Genomic DNA, 15,991 nt, shown 5'->3' on the forward strand with positions numbered 1-15,991 from the left:
TCTTTACAAACTTTACCAGCCCCACCCCTCTTTCTTGGGGTCTGGGAAGGGGAATACCCATAAAGCTTTGTTAGTTCGACGACCATTTACAACTCGCCATAAACCGCATGCTCCATGATGATGGCTTACCTAACCTCCCTGTGTCTACTGGCCCTCACCCTTGCCCCCACTCAAGCTCTAGTGGTCACACTCACCAGCAGCAACTTTGATCAGGTACATATAAAAACTGTGCTGAAGGCATATGACAGTGAAGCTGCACATAGAATACATTTTTTGATAATTTATTTCTTCTTGCAGTATGTGAACGGAGACAAGTTTGCGTTTGTTGAATTCTACGCTCCATGTAAGTCGCAAAATTATTTTTCTTATACCGCATAATTATTTTGTTTTATTCTAACACAACGTATTGTGTGTGTATAGGGTGTGGTCACTGCAAGCGTCTGGAACCTGCGTATGAGGAGGTGGGCAAAGCATTCGACAATTCTGACAGTGTGGTCATTGGCAAGGTGGACGCTGACAGTGAGAAGGCACTGGGCAGCAAGTTCGGAGTGAGGGGTTACCCCACCCTCAAGTACTTCCCTCAGGGCAGCACAGAGCCAAAAGAGTGAGTGTAAAGTATATTACTGTGTGTACTGTGTGTGCTGTGTGTGCTGTGTGTGCTCTGTGTGTGCTGTGTGTGTGTGTGTACTCTGTGTGTGTGTGTACTGTGTGTGCTGTGTGTGCTGTGTGTACTGTGTGTGCTCTGTGTGTGCTGTGTGTGTGTGTGTACTCTGTGTGTGCTGTGTGTGTGTGTGTACTCTGTGTGTGCTGTGTGTACTGTGTGTACTCTGTGTGTGTGTGTACTGTGTGTGTTGTGTGTGTGTGTGCTGTGTGTGTTGTGTGTGTGTTTTGTGTGTGTGTGTGCTGTGTGAACTGTGTGTGTGTACTGTGTGAACTGTGTGTACTGTTCGTAATCGTACGGTCCTATAAATCTATCTCATAGTATCTCCCTTTATACAAAACTACTTATTCTATTTAAGGCGACCCTCTAAGTATGCGACATTTGAATATTTCGCTTATATAACGCCATTATACATTCACTTGTTGTTTTGTGTACAATCTTGCAAAACATTAAAATTATATGTGTCACCTTAAATCAAATAAGTCCAGTAATGTGTTCCGTTCATCAAATATAAATTGTACGGTCTTATGAAATCATCTTAGTCTCCCCTTTGATTATGGATGCCTTATTGTTAATTTGGTATCTAAAGAAAGTGTTTTATTGTCACTGTGGTTCTATACATTTTTGTATAGCTACACCGTATGTACTGTGTGTTACAGTCGTCAAATAGAAATTGTATAGATTTTGAATTGAGCCTTATTCAGTGTTACTTGTTCCTTGGTACTTTAATAGTTATAATACTTATACTACATGTACTTTTAAATTGTTTACTGTCACCGTGGTTCTATATACAGTTACTCTGGTGGTCGCACTGCTGCTGACATCATAGCATTTGTCACCGCCCAGGCTGGGGTCAAGGTACAAGGCACCAAGAAGGAAATTAGTCACGTTGTTGATCTAAACCCGTCCAATTTTAACGATATCGTCCTGGATACAAACAAGAATGTGCTCGTTGAGTTCTATGCTCCCTGTAAGTCAGTGTGTGGTTTGATGGAGGAGGAGGGGGGTGGACTGTAAGTCAGTGTGTGGTTTGATGGAGGAGGAGGAGGGGGTGGAGGAGGAGGGGGTGGAGTTACTTCTGAATTTATGACTTGTTTTAGGAATGTCTAATTTCAAAACTAAAAGATGCATTTAGTAGTTATTTGACAGAGCTACACTACTTATGGTGTACATGATTAGTGATTGCTTTTGGGCCCAAATTGTCTGTTTTCTGAGCAATTTACTTTCGTACTTTGTGGCCTTGAATGTAAATTACTCGCAAGACAGTAGAAACTTCATTGAGCCCTACAAATGTCTGCCTTTATTAATATTGTAGCAAAGAGTGAATGTATTCACCTGCCTAGAAATGCATTTAGAGTGTATAAGCCTCTGCTATATACCAGAGGAGGTCCGACAGGCGCAGTGCAGCTCAAGCAATTGTTACACTCGGCAATAACACACGACGTGGGCGGATAATTATTGCTCAATCAAAAGCTAATTGCTAGAGCTGCACTGCACCTGTCGTACCTCCTCTGGCTATATACATGTAGCTATTATTATTATGTGTTCATTGTTCCCCTCCCCTTGTATTCAGGGTGTGGTCACTGCAAGTCACTGGCCCCGGTATATGAGGAGGTGGGAGCAGCCTTCAGTAGGGAGGACGAGGTAAGAGACTCAAGAAGTGCTAGTTATCTTTGAGGGCCAATACCTTAAGTCCAGAGGAGGTCCGACAGGCACGGTGCAGCTCAAGCAATTAGCCTCTGATTATACTCAGCAAAACATACGACGTGGGCGGATAATTATTGCTCAATCAAAGACTAATTGCTTGAGTTGTACCGCGCCTGTCGTACCTCCTCTGCCTTAAGTCTAGAGTGTCCAATTCCCAAAGTAAAAGATGCATCCTGTAGCTCTGAAGTAGCTCTATCTAATGGTGTGTTTAGATGGCAGTTTGCTTCATTGATAGGATTTATTATTAGTTTTTCCCTTTCTCACCATACAGTGTGTAGTTGCTAAGCTAGATGCTGATGCTCACAGATCAACTGCTGAGAAGTGAGACATTTCGTAACTAACGGCAATATATTGCTAGTCTGTTGTTTCTATAGATTCAGCATCAGCGGGTTTCCAACTATCAAGTTCTTCCCCAAGACCAACAAAGATGGCCAAGATGTGAGTGTCAGACTTTGTGCATACATACGCTATTAACGTGTTGTTGTTGTGTGTAGTATGAGCGTGGGCGGAGTGCTGCTGACTTTGTCAAATTCCTAAACGAAAAATGTGGTACACATCGCCAGCTCGGAGGGGAGCTTTCAGAGGAGGTGGGCTCACACTCCACACACACTCCTCACACGTACCTCACACACACCCTCACACTATACACACCCCACACACACACAGGCGGGCGTGGTGCCGGACATGAACGGACTGGCCAATCGATTCATGAGTACGGCAGTAGACTCTCGTGATACCATTCTCTCCGAGGCCCAGTCTCTAGCCGAGGGTCACTCTGAACAGCAGTGAGTGGTTGGTACCAGTACAACAAGAGAGTAGCAATGTGTAACGTGCTTTATGGCTATTAAGATTATATAAAGATTCCAAAAACCGCTTACCTGGCCTTATATTACTTTAATTATGTAACCATTACCTCATTATAATAATAATTATAGCGTCAATATGTATTTCTGCTGTGTGGTATTAACACTTTGACTAATTAGAAATGTTTGCTTACTTAGCATATTCTGTGAATTTGTCAGTCTGTATTTAGCCCCTGGGTATAAGCCTTTAACCGGAGGGGATATTAACACATCCTTCACTTTGTGCCCTTCCCACTCGTTTGTTTTCGTAGGAGAGTTGTGATGATAAATTTAAGTCCCAAAAGACTTGTGTTTTTTTGCATTCTGGAACTGTTAAATCATCCTATTTATTATGAGCTTCCTAATTTAGGTCCCTGTATTATTAATTAGTTAACCAGTCATTGTTGTGTATAGAGGCTTTCCTGAGAATATGTTTATCACCCACCCACACTATAGCCGGGTATCTGATAGTGAGCTATTTCCTGTGGACAAGTTTTCAATGGCCTAACATCAACGGATGTTTACTACTGTGATGTTAAACCACAATTACAGCCCGGCTGAGTCAGAGCTTCTGTCCCTCCTGGGTACCAGCCATGCAACTGTTAGCCTTGCTTAGTCAACCTTTATCTATCTATTGGCAATTCCTAGAGTTAGGCCCACTGGGTGCAGCCTTAATGGAGTCACATTTAGTTTTCAGAAGAAAAGCATGTACACACTATAAAATTATAGTAGTTTGAGGCTTCTTGCTAGTTAATGAATTTGCTTCTGTTCAACATCTTTTCAGTTGAATTTTGCCTTTACTACAATTTCTCAGTATTACAACTGATAGTCTGTGTAGTATATACTGTGTGCATTGTCTTGATTTTAGTCACACAGGTATTGTAATATAAGTGTTACTTAGTTCATGCAGACATTGCCTCCTTTGTTGCCTCCCCATGCACACAGGGCCCAGTACTATGTCAAGGTGATGAAGAAGGTACAAGACAAAGGAGACGAGTACGTTACCATGGAGAGGGACAGACTCGGCAGAATACTTCGTAAGCAATATAATATTATATGCATGCAGTACTTCAGTATTGCTCTTACCTCTGCAGAGGGTGACGTGGGGGGTAAGAAAGTTGATGAAATTACCAAGAAACGTAACGTGCTGAGGAAGTTTGAACTGTAGAGCTTGACTGTAATATTTATGTATAAATTTTGTAGATGTCTGCTTTATTGGAGCGTATAGGTATCAATTTACTAGGTTATTAGAAAATTAATTCTTTGATGTAAAGTTCTTTTTGTATGGCATGAATTCACAAAACATGAAACACAAGATATTGCACAAGTACTATACATGTAGTCACATAAGAGTTGAAATTATGTGAACTTCTTTTGTATGACCATAATTATCACAAAACATGAAACAGATGTTGTACAAAGTACTACACGGTCATTAGTGTTTATAATAATGTATTGTGAGAAGCCCGTGTATCTGTAATGACATCACCATCTTTTAGTACTCACTTCCAGGGATTGGCTGAGTAGGGTCTATTGTGTGTGCATGCATGGATGCACACGGTGGTGTTAATGGATATAGTGAACGTGCACATAACAATGTTAAATACTAGTATTAAACTATGACAGAGTAGATACTATCTTGTAACTATAATTATGTCCTTATACCTTGTTCCTCTGTATCTGGAGCTGCATGTAGAGAGAAAATTATAATCGTTATATTGATTAATGAATTTTCACATACAATAATTTTATGCTCAGCCTACATGTACTACAGCCAGCATTACAGTACATGCATGATGAATGAGGATCCGGCACTCACTACATAGCAGCTGGCATTTGCTTGGCTGTCGAGGGGCGACTCCACTGCCCATTGTGGGGACGACGATTCTATGCCAGACAATAAATTGAAAGCACAGTATAAATATATATACAGTCATGTGATATATCGTGTATACCTGCCATGAGTTTGTGATGTCAGGGTGTGTTGTGCGAGAGGCCAGGCCGGTGATGGTCAGCTGGAGGGTGTCTGCAGGTGGAGGGTATATGAAACGTTACCACAAACCGTTCCCCTTACATTCCCCATTATACCTGTTTGGGTACCTATTTCCCTCTGCATAGGTATACTCTGACTGTTGTTGAGGGAGCTCAGAATGGCTGCCCAGTTCTCAGCAAATGTTCTACGGTATTTATAGTATTATATAGAATGTGGCAAATCTTTGGGCAGATGAACCTCACAACCACTCACCTTGTTTGTAGGTTCTTTACTGAGCTTAACATTGAACTAGTGTTTTTGCTGAGAATTTTCTGTACAGTATAATTAGAGAGAGAGATATATAATTTATAGCGTTAGTCTTCGCATCATTTATCATGTGCATGCATTCCAGTGGACCGTGAATCTGTTCGTATTGTTAGCTTAGTCTGCCCACCAGTTATTTCCGCAATGAATATTGCTAGCAACCATCAACAAACAAATGCACCAAGGTAAATGAACGTACAGGCAGACTAGCTTTAGGCTAGAGGTACAATTAATTTTTGTGGTATGCTTGTTCGTACGTACCTTGCTGGGCAAGTTTACAGGATCACTCCAGCCTCTCTTCCTTAGTGTGGTCCTGGCATTGACAAACTCACCTGCAAAGGGGAACAAAATGAATGCAACCTGTTCCCATACAGCTCTTTGTAGCTATCTAGTCTACAATACAATTGTCATGATTGGTCACCTCTGTTGCAGGGGGTGCTTGTACGTGTGTGCTCCGTGGGGAGCCTCTTTGTAACGTCGTCCATGCTCATGCGTCGCAAAGTGGGCAGAGCTGGATTGTACAGCTCAAACTTGACTCCTGCTAACTTTGCGGATGATGGACGCTCCCATCGACTGTGCCCAAGAGTTGCTGCCATCCTGTGGAGCTAGCTCAGTCAGTGAGTTCTCACTTTGTGACTGCTTTAATTTAATATAAGAGAGTGCTAATCAGTTGAAATCTCAGCTAATTTGAGCTGCTAAAGGTGTGCTAGCTATAGTCTACAATTGCCTGGGAGGATCAATGAATATGAATTTTTAATGCAATATTAATGCCATTGATTATTAGAATCTATACTATACACTGTGCCATTCTTGCCGTATAGATTTATAATATCTAAATAGTAGCGTCTGTTGTACACATAGACTCTACGTTCGTGTTGATAGCCTAGCCATGTACTTACCTAGCTGATAGTGGGGACCTTTGCAGTACCATATTGTGTAATGTACAGAACTGTGACTGGCCAACCAAACAACGTACTCAATACATTAACTACACTGGAATCTTGTAGCTGAACTGAATGCATAATTCCATTGGTTGGCTATAATTTCAGTAATTCCCCTACATGCAGATGGTGGCATGATAACAAAGGATTCAAACAACACCTCTTCCACTTCCCTTCGATTACTGTGCAGAAACACAATATATAAAGCCTATTTTTTTAGCATGAAGCAAATCAACTTGTTGTATCCCAAGGCAAAGAAGCTAATCCAAGTCTCAACACCAACTTCTCCAACCTTAAGAAACGAACAATTAAAAAAATGACGACCATTCAATCAGCCGCAGGATTCACAGTTCTTCTTGCTGCTTTTATTTCAGTGTGCCACGGTGCACCAATTGCTACCGACAACCAGACGAGCGTGTGCAGCTCGTTCCTCTTTCGACCCCCTTACTCTCACCTCATCCATTTCAAACCACTCAGTGGAGTGACTCGCCTGACCAGGACAAACCTGAACACTCTGTACAGGGCATCGTTGGAACTGAAGAGCAGCGTTGATATTCTTTTACAAGAACTGGTGAGATTATACTCGTAAATAATAGCTACTAGTAGCTAGGGTAGAATCTTGTCATGCACACATACACATGCATCTGATCTGAATGCCTTGTTACGTACCTTCTTACGGAATAATAAATAACTGTGAACTCGTTGTATTTTCAGGAATGCAGGATTGGAGAGCAGACACCTCGCCCTCACCACCACTGCTTCCTCGATGAAAGAGACGAGGCGATCTTTCTCTACAACTCAACTAATGTGAGTAGCTACTGTACACTTTAAGAATCCGCATATATAATTACTTATTTTATCTATTGACTTTTTTCCACTGCAGCTGGTCACAGATGCCCACAGGCTAGCTGCAGACCTGTGTCTACTCACTCCGTTCATCACTGCTCTCCAGAGCACACTCTGCTACGAGCAAAACAACCATTCAGGCGAGTACACAGATGACTTGAGTGATGTTCGAGGCAGATTCGACGCCCTTCTTAAAGCAATCTCAAATATTACGGGTGTCCCGATAACCACTGAGGCCCCTCCAGTCACAGACTCTGTTGAGCAGGAGGAGAACACAGTTCATGGGGATGAAAGCCGGAGTCCAGCAGTTATATCCGGATCTCATCGAAACACTCGCCAGGCTAATCAAATCCCAAATTCAGCAGCTGATGTGGTGAGTGACCAAGCTCCTCTATTATACTATACATGCATGGACATGTTATTTTAGTTGTAGAAAATGCACAACAATAAAACAAAGATTTTGTGCAATAATTAATTTAATAATTCCTCTGCAGGCCCCTCCTACTCCTAGTCCTATCGTGACAGATTCGAGTGATTACGATCTGCTCAACCAGGGGAGATCTAGAGGTCGTCGCCAGGCACCTACCAAACCACCCACTGTCGTAACCACACCCCCTACAACTAACGACAGGTGCTCCTTCCCTCAGAGTGACGAGGATCAATTTATTTATATCTATGAGCTATGGATATCTCTATGGTATCTGAACAATGACCTTAAAGAAATGACCGACTAATAAACAATCTAAAAGTGGAATTGAACATTTTATAATTATGATGAATATTATGTTACTATGGCAATTAGTTAGTGATGATAATTACATGGAATTTTTTTCAACGTTTTTTTAACTTTATATAATTTTTAAATTGTGGTAATATTTGGCTGACAATAATTATTGATGATGCTTTATTCAAACTTAATTTATTATTTGAACATCAGAATAATTCCAAAACAATAAAAAGATATGCAGTTGCTATACATCAACTTTTAGTCCCATCTTTGACCTCAGCTATAGAGTCAATGAACATGAGTATCTCAGCTACAGTCTTCAATGTCTCAGCCCCAGTTACCAGGTCCCTGTGTGTATGTGTGTGCGTTGCGTGTGTGTGTGTGTGTGATAAGTGGGGAGAGGGTTAAAAACAAGCATGGTAAAATGTCCCACTAGTACTGTACGAAAACAGGCTTTCTGACAAATGAATTTATGCCACAAATAAGGCAAACCTAGTAAGCCCACAAGGCATTAGACATATCCACTGTTACTGGTACAAGGAGTCTAGCCTGTTTTTATGGCCGTACTGTGTAGATAGCATTCAGCCCCCCCTCACACACACATGTAGTAGCTACCTGATGGACTGTTCGGCTTTGTGTGAGGCAGTCACCAGTTGTAGGGATGCAAAGTTTGCCTTTTCTCTAACTCCTCTCAGCATCTCTTCGTACTTCTGATGAACGCTTTGTGGTGACGCCTGAGCCAGCTGGACCTGTGTGTGTGGTATGTGGTGGGTGGGGGGGGGGGGTGGAATTTCAATATTTCCAAGAGAAAATAATTATCAAACTCCCCAATCAGCTGAGCAGACAATACCAACTGTATATTTTAAGACCTCCTAAAGGATGACGGGGGATTCCACACAACACACTACACACTCCCACGGAGTTCCCAGGACATCCCCACCATCTATTATAACAGCCGAGGGAAAATCCACATAATGTGTCTGTGGGTGTCAAAAGTCCCTTGAAGCTATTGTTTACTTCGACTGAGGGGCTTCCAAAAGACTTCCTGTAGCTATGCTAATTTTTGGCAAAAGATCCATGTACAATCTTATGTACTGAACAACGAGCAATAATCTACTTATGGGAGGCCATAACTTCAGTAATATCAGAACTAGTAGTTGGCTCTAGACAAGACCCCCCACATGATGATGGTATATGCTCAGATCAAAGTTATGGAAAGGCTGTTCAGAGCACGTTGTACGGTATGCTGTTAGCCAAGCAATGAGTGTACCTGTAGTGACTGTATCTCTTGCTTCAGTCTAGCAATGGTAGCTTCAGCAGTGGCCGCCCGTTTCTGTGGAGAGACAAAAATAAGATAAGCACAAAACCTGACAACGCAAAGTATAGGTCAGCAAAATTCCTACAGTTGTGATGAACATGAGAAGGTGTTTGTTTATATTTGTTAATGCGCATTGAAACCTTCTAAAAATGCAATGCAAAGCAAATTACTAACACAGCCTATGCTACACTGTTACAGTATAACACCAATGTACAGTGTTCATGTACTATGGTGGTTCAACCAACTATGGACATGCCAGCTACTCTATCAGAGGGTGTACGCAATCAGAGGGATACTCACAGTGGTGGCGACGAGGTTGCTCTCCACCTTCTGTGCCATCTCCTCCAGTGATCGTGTGTCTTCCTCTTCCTTCCTCCTCAGAGCCACCAGCTCTTGTTGTAGAGACGTGTTCCTGGAGGGGGGGGTAGCTAGATAAAGAGGATACAGCTATGATCATATAGTCTTTGAGCAGTTATAACTTTAGTTCTGAAATTCCTAAAAATTGGACAACCTAAACTCGGAATTCAAAGTAAGTACGTACATTTTAAGGGAAAGGAGTTGTGTAAAGGAAGATAAAGGCCACATGGACATACTGTACTACTCACCTTTCTTTATGTTTCTTAGTCGCTTGATGTGATTTCTGTACCTCTCCTTTCAGCTTCTCATTCTCAGCTCTCAACTGCAGATAACAAGAGTACACGATTGCTATTATCGAAGCTTTTGCTGAGCTCTCTAATGAAGCGAAAACAGGCTCTAGTTAGTAAGAGCCCTATAACTGTAGTACAGTACAAAACAGTACAGTAAACGATTGCTATATAAGTACACAGTAAGGAGAACCTACAGTACACACTACAGTACAACACAATGTATTACTCTAAATTCACTATCAGAGAACTGTCCCTATCCCACTAACCTTCCTGACCAGAGTGCTCTCCCCCTCTCCTGCTAAGACCCTGCTCAAAACTTGAGGGGACTCCTTTGTACTAGCCTCCAGAGAGCTGCCGAACCAGTCACTGTCTTCATCCTCATCTTTACTGCCTCTACTCGTCAACGACGTGGTTCGGCCATTGGAGACATCACTTGTTTTGGGTACAGAGGTCAAAGGTGGGCCCAGATCGATCGGAGCATTGGAGGATTTATTGAAAAACAGAGAATCTTCTTCCGTAAGTCCAAAAGAACTGTCAGAGTCTGACTCAAAAATGTCCGATTTTATCAGAGGGTCTGACACTACTTTGGTATCCTTGCTGGGGCCGGGAGGTGGTCCTCTGTGGGGGGTCTCCTTGCTGGGGGGGAACAGGTCGTCCAGTTCAGAGCTGCTGCCTTCAGACGAGCCATCTCCCACTAGTCGAGTAGCCTGTGTGTGTGTGTGTGTAGGGGTGAGGGGTGTAGGGGTGAGAGTGGATGAATGCTGGGGATATGTAACCAATGTAAGGTAACATGATGTGTGTGTGTATTTACCTGACTTTGTTTCTTCGTTTTCTTGGTCTTAACAAACTTTGTAAACGAGAACGGATTGTCAGCATCTTCTGGAGATAATAATCCATCAGTTGAATTCGTGCATTCAGCTTATAATTCCACATACCTTTTTCTGGGTCTTCTACCTCTGGAAATAATACATCATCGTTGTTTTTTTTTCTGCGGGTTTCTTTCTTCTTTTTTGTAGACTTCACATTCTTCCCTCCCTTTTCCAACTGCTCTGAGTGGCCGGTGAGATCAGTGGAGGTCCTCTTCATAAAACTCTTAAAGGAGAAGGGATTATCTTTATCATGTGTAGCTTCAGCCATTGCTTGGAGGTGTGTATAGATCCATGTGGTAATGATCGTTACCAGACAGGCTTATAGATTGTGATTGTATATTGTGCTTTTTTGTTAGTCGACCGTTTTTTTTACCTAATGGGTCGAGCAACAAAGAAACATAAAATAATAGCTTATAAATTATGACAAAGGGTCGTCGACACACTATCTGCCCTAGCTCTGAAAGATGGCTGCAATACGATTGCTTGGTGCTCGAGCTCAGAGAGCGATCAGCTTGTCTCAGCGATGGAGCTATCTTACTAGGAATGTCTACAGGTCTGCTTCTGGTGAGGGTCGAGCATGCAATAGCTAGTATTCATTTTTCAGTGTATTTACTGCTGTTTTATTGTAGGTGTCCCTGATCAGATGCCACCGTGTGACTTCCAACCATCTCCGTACACTGTGAGTACACATACTTATATTGTGCATCATGACCACACCCACCATACTACCCTCAGGGCAAGTCGTACGAGGAGACATTGGCCACTCGTAAGGAACATGTCAGTCCCGGCTACCTCACCTACTACAAGAACCCCATCCTTATCCATCAGGTGAGACAAAGAGAGGTAGTCAGTCAGACCTGTATTTGTACACTGTGCCATTTTATTGCTTGTTTAATAGATAACGATTTCTACTACTAATAAACGTGTTGATGCTAAACATTTTTCGAGCTTTTAAAAGCAAAGATCTAAAATTCCTATTAATTGACCTCAAGTCATAGATAGTAGCAAGAGTACATAAGAAGAGAAGAGTGTCGAACTACTGATACTTCTACACAAACACTGTGCACAAAATAACGTGACATCCTGTCAATTGCACGTGAGCAACTCGCAATTAATTAATGACGTTTGCACATAATTACGCAATGCTCAGAAGTTGTTAATAGTGAGTAAAGAGTGCAAGTGAAGAGGATCAACTCGACTATTGTCTCTATTTAGATGATTTTTGTGAAGAGATCGTCTCCTATCAGTGTGCAGTGCAGTGAGCAGCTCCATGAGCTCTGAACGTTAAACGCGAACAACTAGCTAGATTTGTTCGATACCACACCCCTAAAAACGTTACGGTTAACATTTACTAGGAGATTACTAGTAAGTTTACAATACTTTATCACGTGCGAGTCATGTTACTTTGTGCAGTGTTTGTGTAGAAGTATCAGTAGTTCGACACTCTTCTCTTCTTATGGATATACAATATACACTGTACCATTTGTTCTTGTAGATATTCTATGATGCTTAGATTATCCGAGGTCGTATATACCACCTCACAATTATATTCACGAAATGCCCACAAACTAATTACTGGTGCATATTGTCACCTCAGGGTCACATGCAGTGGGTGTTTGATCACACTGGACGGAGGTATCTCGACCTGTTCGGTGGCATAGTGACTGTCAGCGTGGGCCACTGTCACCCGTGAGCCACTGTCACCCGTGAGCCATCACACCACACATACCACCCACGCAACACATCACACCACCCACGCACATGCACATACACACACCCACACACACACTACCCACATGCACACAGCACACACAGCACACACACACTGATAGGTTTGGGGGAGAAAGATGTTTGTTCAGATAATTATGTGATTCTAGGAAAATAATAATATTGTCCATTTAAAACTTTCTTCTGTGTACACGTGTTAACCTCCCTCCCCAGGAAAGTGAGTGCCCGTGTCAAGGACCAGATGGACAAGTTGTGGCACCTAACTAACATCTACATGCATCCTGGTATCCATGACTACGCAGAGAAGCTTGCCTCAAAGCTCCCTGGAGATCTCAAGGTATGGTACAGTGATGGCTCTTAGATAGAGCTACAAGATGGTCTGCTTAGATAAACGATTGCTTTCAGCCTCAAATGTTCTGTTTTGAAAGAAAAAGTGTAGCCTTTGCTTTTAAATAACAATTAAAATAGGCTAATTTTGTTTGTTTAAATTGTCTGGTACAAGCAGTAGCCATATGCAGCTAAAACATGTAGCTTTTATTAAAGAACACCTCATAATGGACCCTATGTTTCCCTATGCAGGTGGTCTACTTCACCAACAGTGGAGGGGAGGCTAATGAACTGGCCATGCTTATGGCAAGACTCCACACTGGGGCCTTCGATATCGTCTCCCTAAGGTAAGCTAATCACCTGAGAGTCCATCCCCCCCCCCCGTACTAGCTGGTATATTTATGCTATGCTATACCCTCCTTGTGCTACTCTATAAGGTATCTTTGTGCTGCACCTCCCTGTCCAGGAACTGCTACCACGGTACCAGTCCGTACACACAAGGGCTGACTGGAATGGGGACATGGAAGTACCCCTTTGCTAACGGCTTTGGCGTACATCATGTGAGTGTCACACGACCTTGTTTCACTCATCAGTAAAATTATTATTTTCCCTCAGGCGATGAATCCTGATGTATATCGAGGACTGTGGGGTGGAAGTAATTGCAGGGACTCACTCTCGCAGACCACCAGGTCATGTGACTGTAGTCAAGGCAACTGTAATGCATGTGACATGTATGTGGAGCAGTTTAGAGACACGATAAAGTTCAGTGTACCCAAGGGCAAGCTGGCAGCGTTCTTTGTAGAGCCAATACAGGTTTGCTATCATACACTGGCACTGGCATGTAACCATCTCATAATACAGTGGAACCTCTGTTAACAACCACCTCCGAATAAAGGCCAGTTGCTATATAACGGCCAGGCACCCAGGTCCCAAATGAACAGTTTGTGTACAAAACAACCTCTCAACAAAGCCCACCTTTGTATAAAAACATTGTTCCTCAAAGATGTCCGTTATAGAGGGGCTCCACTGTAATTATTATAGTATGCCTTTCAGAGATCCTATATTGTATATCGGGTTTCGAATGCGACATTCTTGAATTATGAATTTTCGCAATCGAAAGACACGCACAGTGAGCATGCGCATGCAATTTAAAATTCCATGCTTTGTAGAAACGCAATCAGGCTTGTACAGTGTCATTCACTAACCTCGCATCTTGATATACGGTAAATCGACCCGATATACTTGTCAAAAGTGATGGCAGACTTTGCCTCATGCTTCCTCCACTGCTAACAGGGGGTGGGTGGGGGCACTCAGTACCCGAAGGACTTCCTGCGTAGGGCGTTTGAAGTAACGAGGGAGAGTGGGGGCGTCTGTGTGGCTGACGAGGTGAGACTATCTTTTGTTGCTAGGTAGGGGGGAGACTACCTTGTGTTGCTAGGTAGGGGGGGGAGACTACCTTGTGTTGCTAGGGAGGGAGGGGGGACTGAAAGGGTACTAGCTTTGTACTGATTGCAAACAGGAATACAACATTTTAACCTGACCATTACAACGTAGATCTCTTCCTCTGACTAATAATAAACTCTACAACAGCGGTGCTAATTAACCGTTAAACAGCTGTAACAATACATAATTGTAGTCACTCAATTGGTTTCGATTGTTTCAATTATAATCTTACATAAGCTGGAATATCTAGAGAATTGCCTTTATGACCATTCTTGTCTTGTTACTCACAGGTGCAGACAGGGTTTGGTCGTCTAGGTAGCCATTTCTGGGGCTTTGAGGCAGCAGGGGTCACTCCTGATATTGGTAAGGGAGGGTCAGTGTACGCGTACTATTGGTTATTTTGTACAACACAGTTACCATGGCAAAGGGCATTGGAAATGGATTCCCGTTGGCTGCCGTGGTGACCACACCAGGTAATACATAATTATAGCATTTGTAAAACTGTTTTCATGATAAAAATTATCTATTTCAGAGATAGCCAGTACGATGACTCGCTCCCTCCACTTCAACACGTATGGGGGAAACCCCCTCGCTTGTGCCGCTGGGTCAGCTGTTCTCGACGTGAGTTATATTAAGCTATATATTAGACTATCTAAATCAACGTCTATTTCTTTCTTTATTCCTCCAATTAATACCGTATTGAACGATTAATACAGTATTTTATCTTATTGAACGATTGTGAGGCTACTAATAACCCTCGAAAACAGCTACAATTAAGTGCTATACGGTATGTAATCGTGTCTCTTGTGCAGGTGATTGAGGAGGAGGGGATTCAGGAGAAGGCGGGCAGAGTGGGCAGAGTCTTCATTGAGCATCTGATGAGTCTACGGGATGAGTTTGAGTGCGTGGGGGACGTCCGAGGGAAGGGACTCATGTTAGCAGTGGAGTTGGTGACAGACAAGGTACGTGATTATATAACATAGAAGGTAATTTACCTACTACCATTTAAAAATATTCGTACAGCTCAGGGTAGTGACGTTGAACCTATTGCAGTACAGTTATAGTTTTAAATTTCGTATGATGTTCTACAATTAATTAATGCAAATTAATGCGGATTGTACGAAAATTTTCACCATACGAAAATAACCCGCTACATGTATACAGTACAGTATACGTTGTAAACATTTGTAACTCCCCCTCACTGAGTCACACATCACACACACACATCACACCCCTCACACACACACATACACACGTCCAGGCGACCCAAGAGCCCCTGCCAGCTGCTGATATGAACCAGATATGGGAGGAGTGTAAAGAAAACGGGGTGCTCATCGGAAAAGGAGGTTTCTACGGAAACGTAAGCTACACCCCTTTACTGAATTCTTCATTAATGACTTCAACTCCCCTATTAGATATTTCGTATCAAGCCTCCTATGTGTGTGACAGAGGATGATGTCATCTTTTCAACTGGTGTGCTTAGAAACGCCCTGAGGAACTATACACAATCTAAATAGACCATTAATTACCGATTGTTTAATCATAACATGTATGTATGACTATCCCTATTTTTGTAATCCCCTCGATCTATGTATCTTAAAAATAAGTATTTGGTTAAATTTAATGGATTATTTTGTAC

At 42.4% G+C, this 15,991-nt stretch overlaps 5 protein-coding genes across 6 annotated transcripts; 3 read left to right on the plus strand and 2 right to left on the minus strand.

Annotated features, from left to right (window-relative positions):
- Positions 1–55: 55 nt before the first annotated feature.
- LOC135345112 (uncharacterized) lies at positions 56–4,527 on the plus strand. The gene is made up of 11 exons (XM_064542466.1): positions 56–213; positions 298–343; positions 421–604; positions 1,456–1,631; positions 2,235–2,305; positions 2,640–2,689; positions 2,743–2,806; positions 2,863–2,955; positions 3,035–3,153; positions 4,156–4,247; positions 4,305–4,527. The coding sequence occupies exons 1-11, from the start codon at positions 115–117 to the stop codon at positions 4,376–4,378; spliced, it is 1,068 nt and encodes a 355-aa protein (XP_064398536.1). The 5' UTR covers positions 56–114; the 3' UTR covers positions 4,379–4,527.
- Positions 4,470–6,255, minus strand: LOC135345116 (sperm microtubule inner protein 8-like). The gene is made up of 8 exons (XM_064542470.1): positions 5,928–6,255; positions 5,768–5,838; positions 5,456–5,514; positions 5,299–5,387; positions 5,166–5,236; positions 5,030–5,097; positions 4,876–4,896; positions 4,470–4,740 (listed from the first exon to the last, which is right to left on the minus strand). The coding sequence occupies exons 1-8, from the start codon at positions 6,100–6,102 to the stop codon at positions 4,713–4,715; spliced, it is 582 nt and encodes a 193-aa protein (XP_064398540.1). The 5' UTR covers positions 6,103–6,255; the 3' UTR covers positions 4,470–4,712.
- Positions 6,256–6,579: 324 nt separating this feature from the next.
- LOC135345113 (uncharacterized) lies at positions 6,580–8,157 on the plus strand. The gene is made up of 4 exons (XM_064542467.1): positions 6,580–7,018; positions 7,162–7,254; positions 7,331–7,666; positions 7,788–8,157. The coding sequence occupies exons 1-4, from the start codon at positions 6,764–6,766 to the stop codon at positions 8,025–8,027; spliced, it is 924 nt and encodes a 307-aa protein (XP_064398537.1). The 5' UTR covers positions 6,580–6,763; the 3' UTR covers positions 8,028–8,157.
- A 52-nt stretch (positions 8,158–8,209) lies between these two features.
- LOC135345110 (endosome-associated-trafficking regulator 1-like) lies at positions 8,210–11,159 on the minus strand. 2 transcript variants are annotated; one of them, XM_064542463.1, is made up of 8 exons: positions 10,921–11,159; positions 10,797–10,861; positions 10,252–10,692; positions 9,944–10,017; positions 9,639–9,750; positions 9,291–9,353; positions 8,636–8,769; positions 8,210–8,368 (listed from the first exon to the last, which is right to left on the minus strand). In XM_064542463.1, the coding sequence occupies exons 1-8, from the start codon at positions 11,120–11,122 to the stop codon at positions 8,272–8,274; spliced, it is 1,188 nt and encodes a 395-aa protein (XP_064398533.1). In that variant the 5' UTR covers positions 11,123–11,159; the 3' UTR covers positions 8,210–8,271. The 2 variants fall into 2 exon arrangements, with proteins under 2 accessions (XP_064398533.1, XP_064398532.1); XM_064542462.1 differs by having other exon boundaries at positions 10,797–10,864.
- Positions 11,160–11,263: 104 nt separating this feature from the next.
- On the plus strand, positions 11,264–15,968 carry LOC135345107 (alanine--glyoxylate aminotransferase 2, mitochondrial-like). Its single transcript, XM_064542460.1, has 15 exons — positions 11,264–11,418; positions 11,484–11,533; positions 11,590–11,682; positions 12,452–12,543; positions 12,796–12,919; positions 13,162–13,256; positions 13,376–13,469; positions 13,525–13,722; positions 14,203–14,295; positions 14,643–14,715; positions 14,766–14,825; positions 14,885–14,973; positions 15,165–15,314; positions 15,614–15,712; positions 15,768–15,968. The coding sequence occupies exons 1-15, from the start codon at positions 11,319–11,321 to the stop codon at positions 15,867–15,869; spliced, it is 1,512 nt and encodes a 503-aa protein (XP_064398530.1). The 5' UTR covers positions 11,264–11,318; the 3' UTR covers positions 15,870–15,968.
- Positions 15,969–15,991: the final 23 nt, after the last annotated feature.

Source organism: Halichondria panicea, chromosome 12 (assembly GCF_963675165.1).
Source record: "Halichondria panicea chromosome 12, odHalPani1.1, whole genome shotgun sequence".
Lineage (NCBI taxonomy): Eukaryota > Metazoa > Porifera > Demospongiae > Suberitida > Halichondriidae > Halichondria > Halichondria panicea.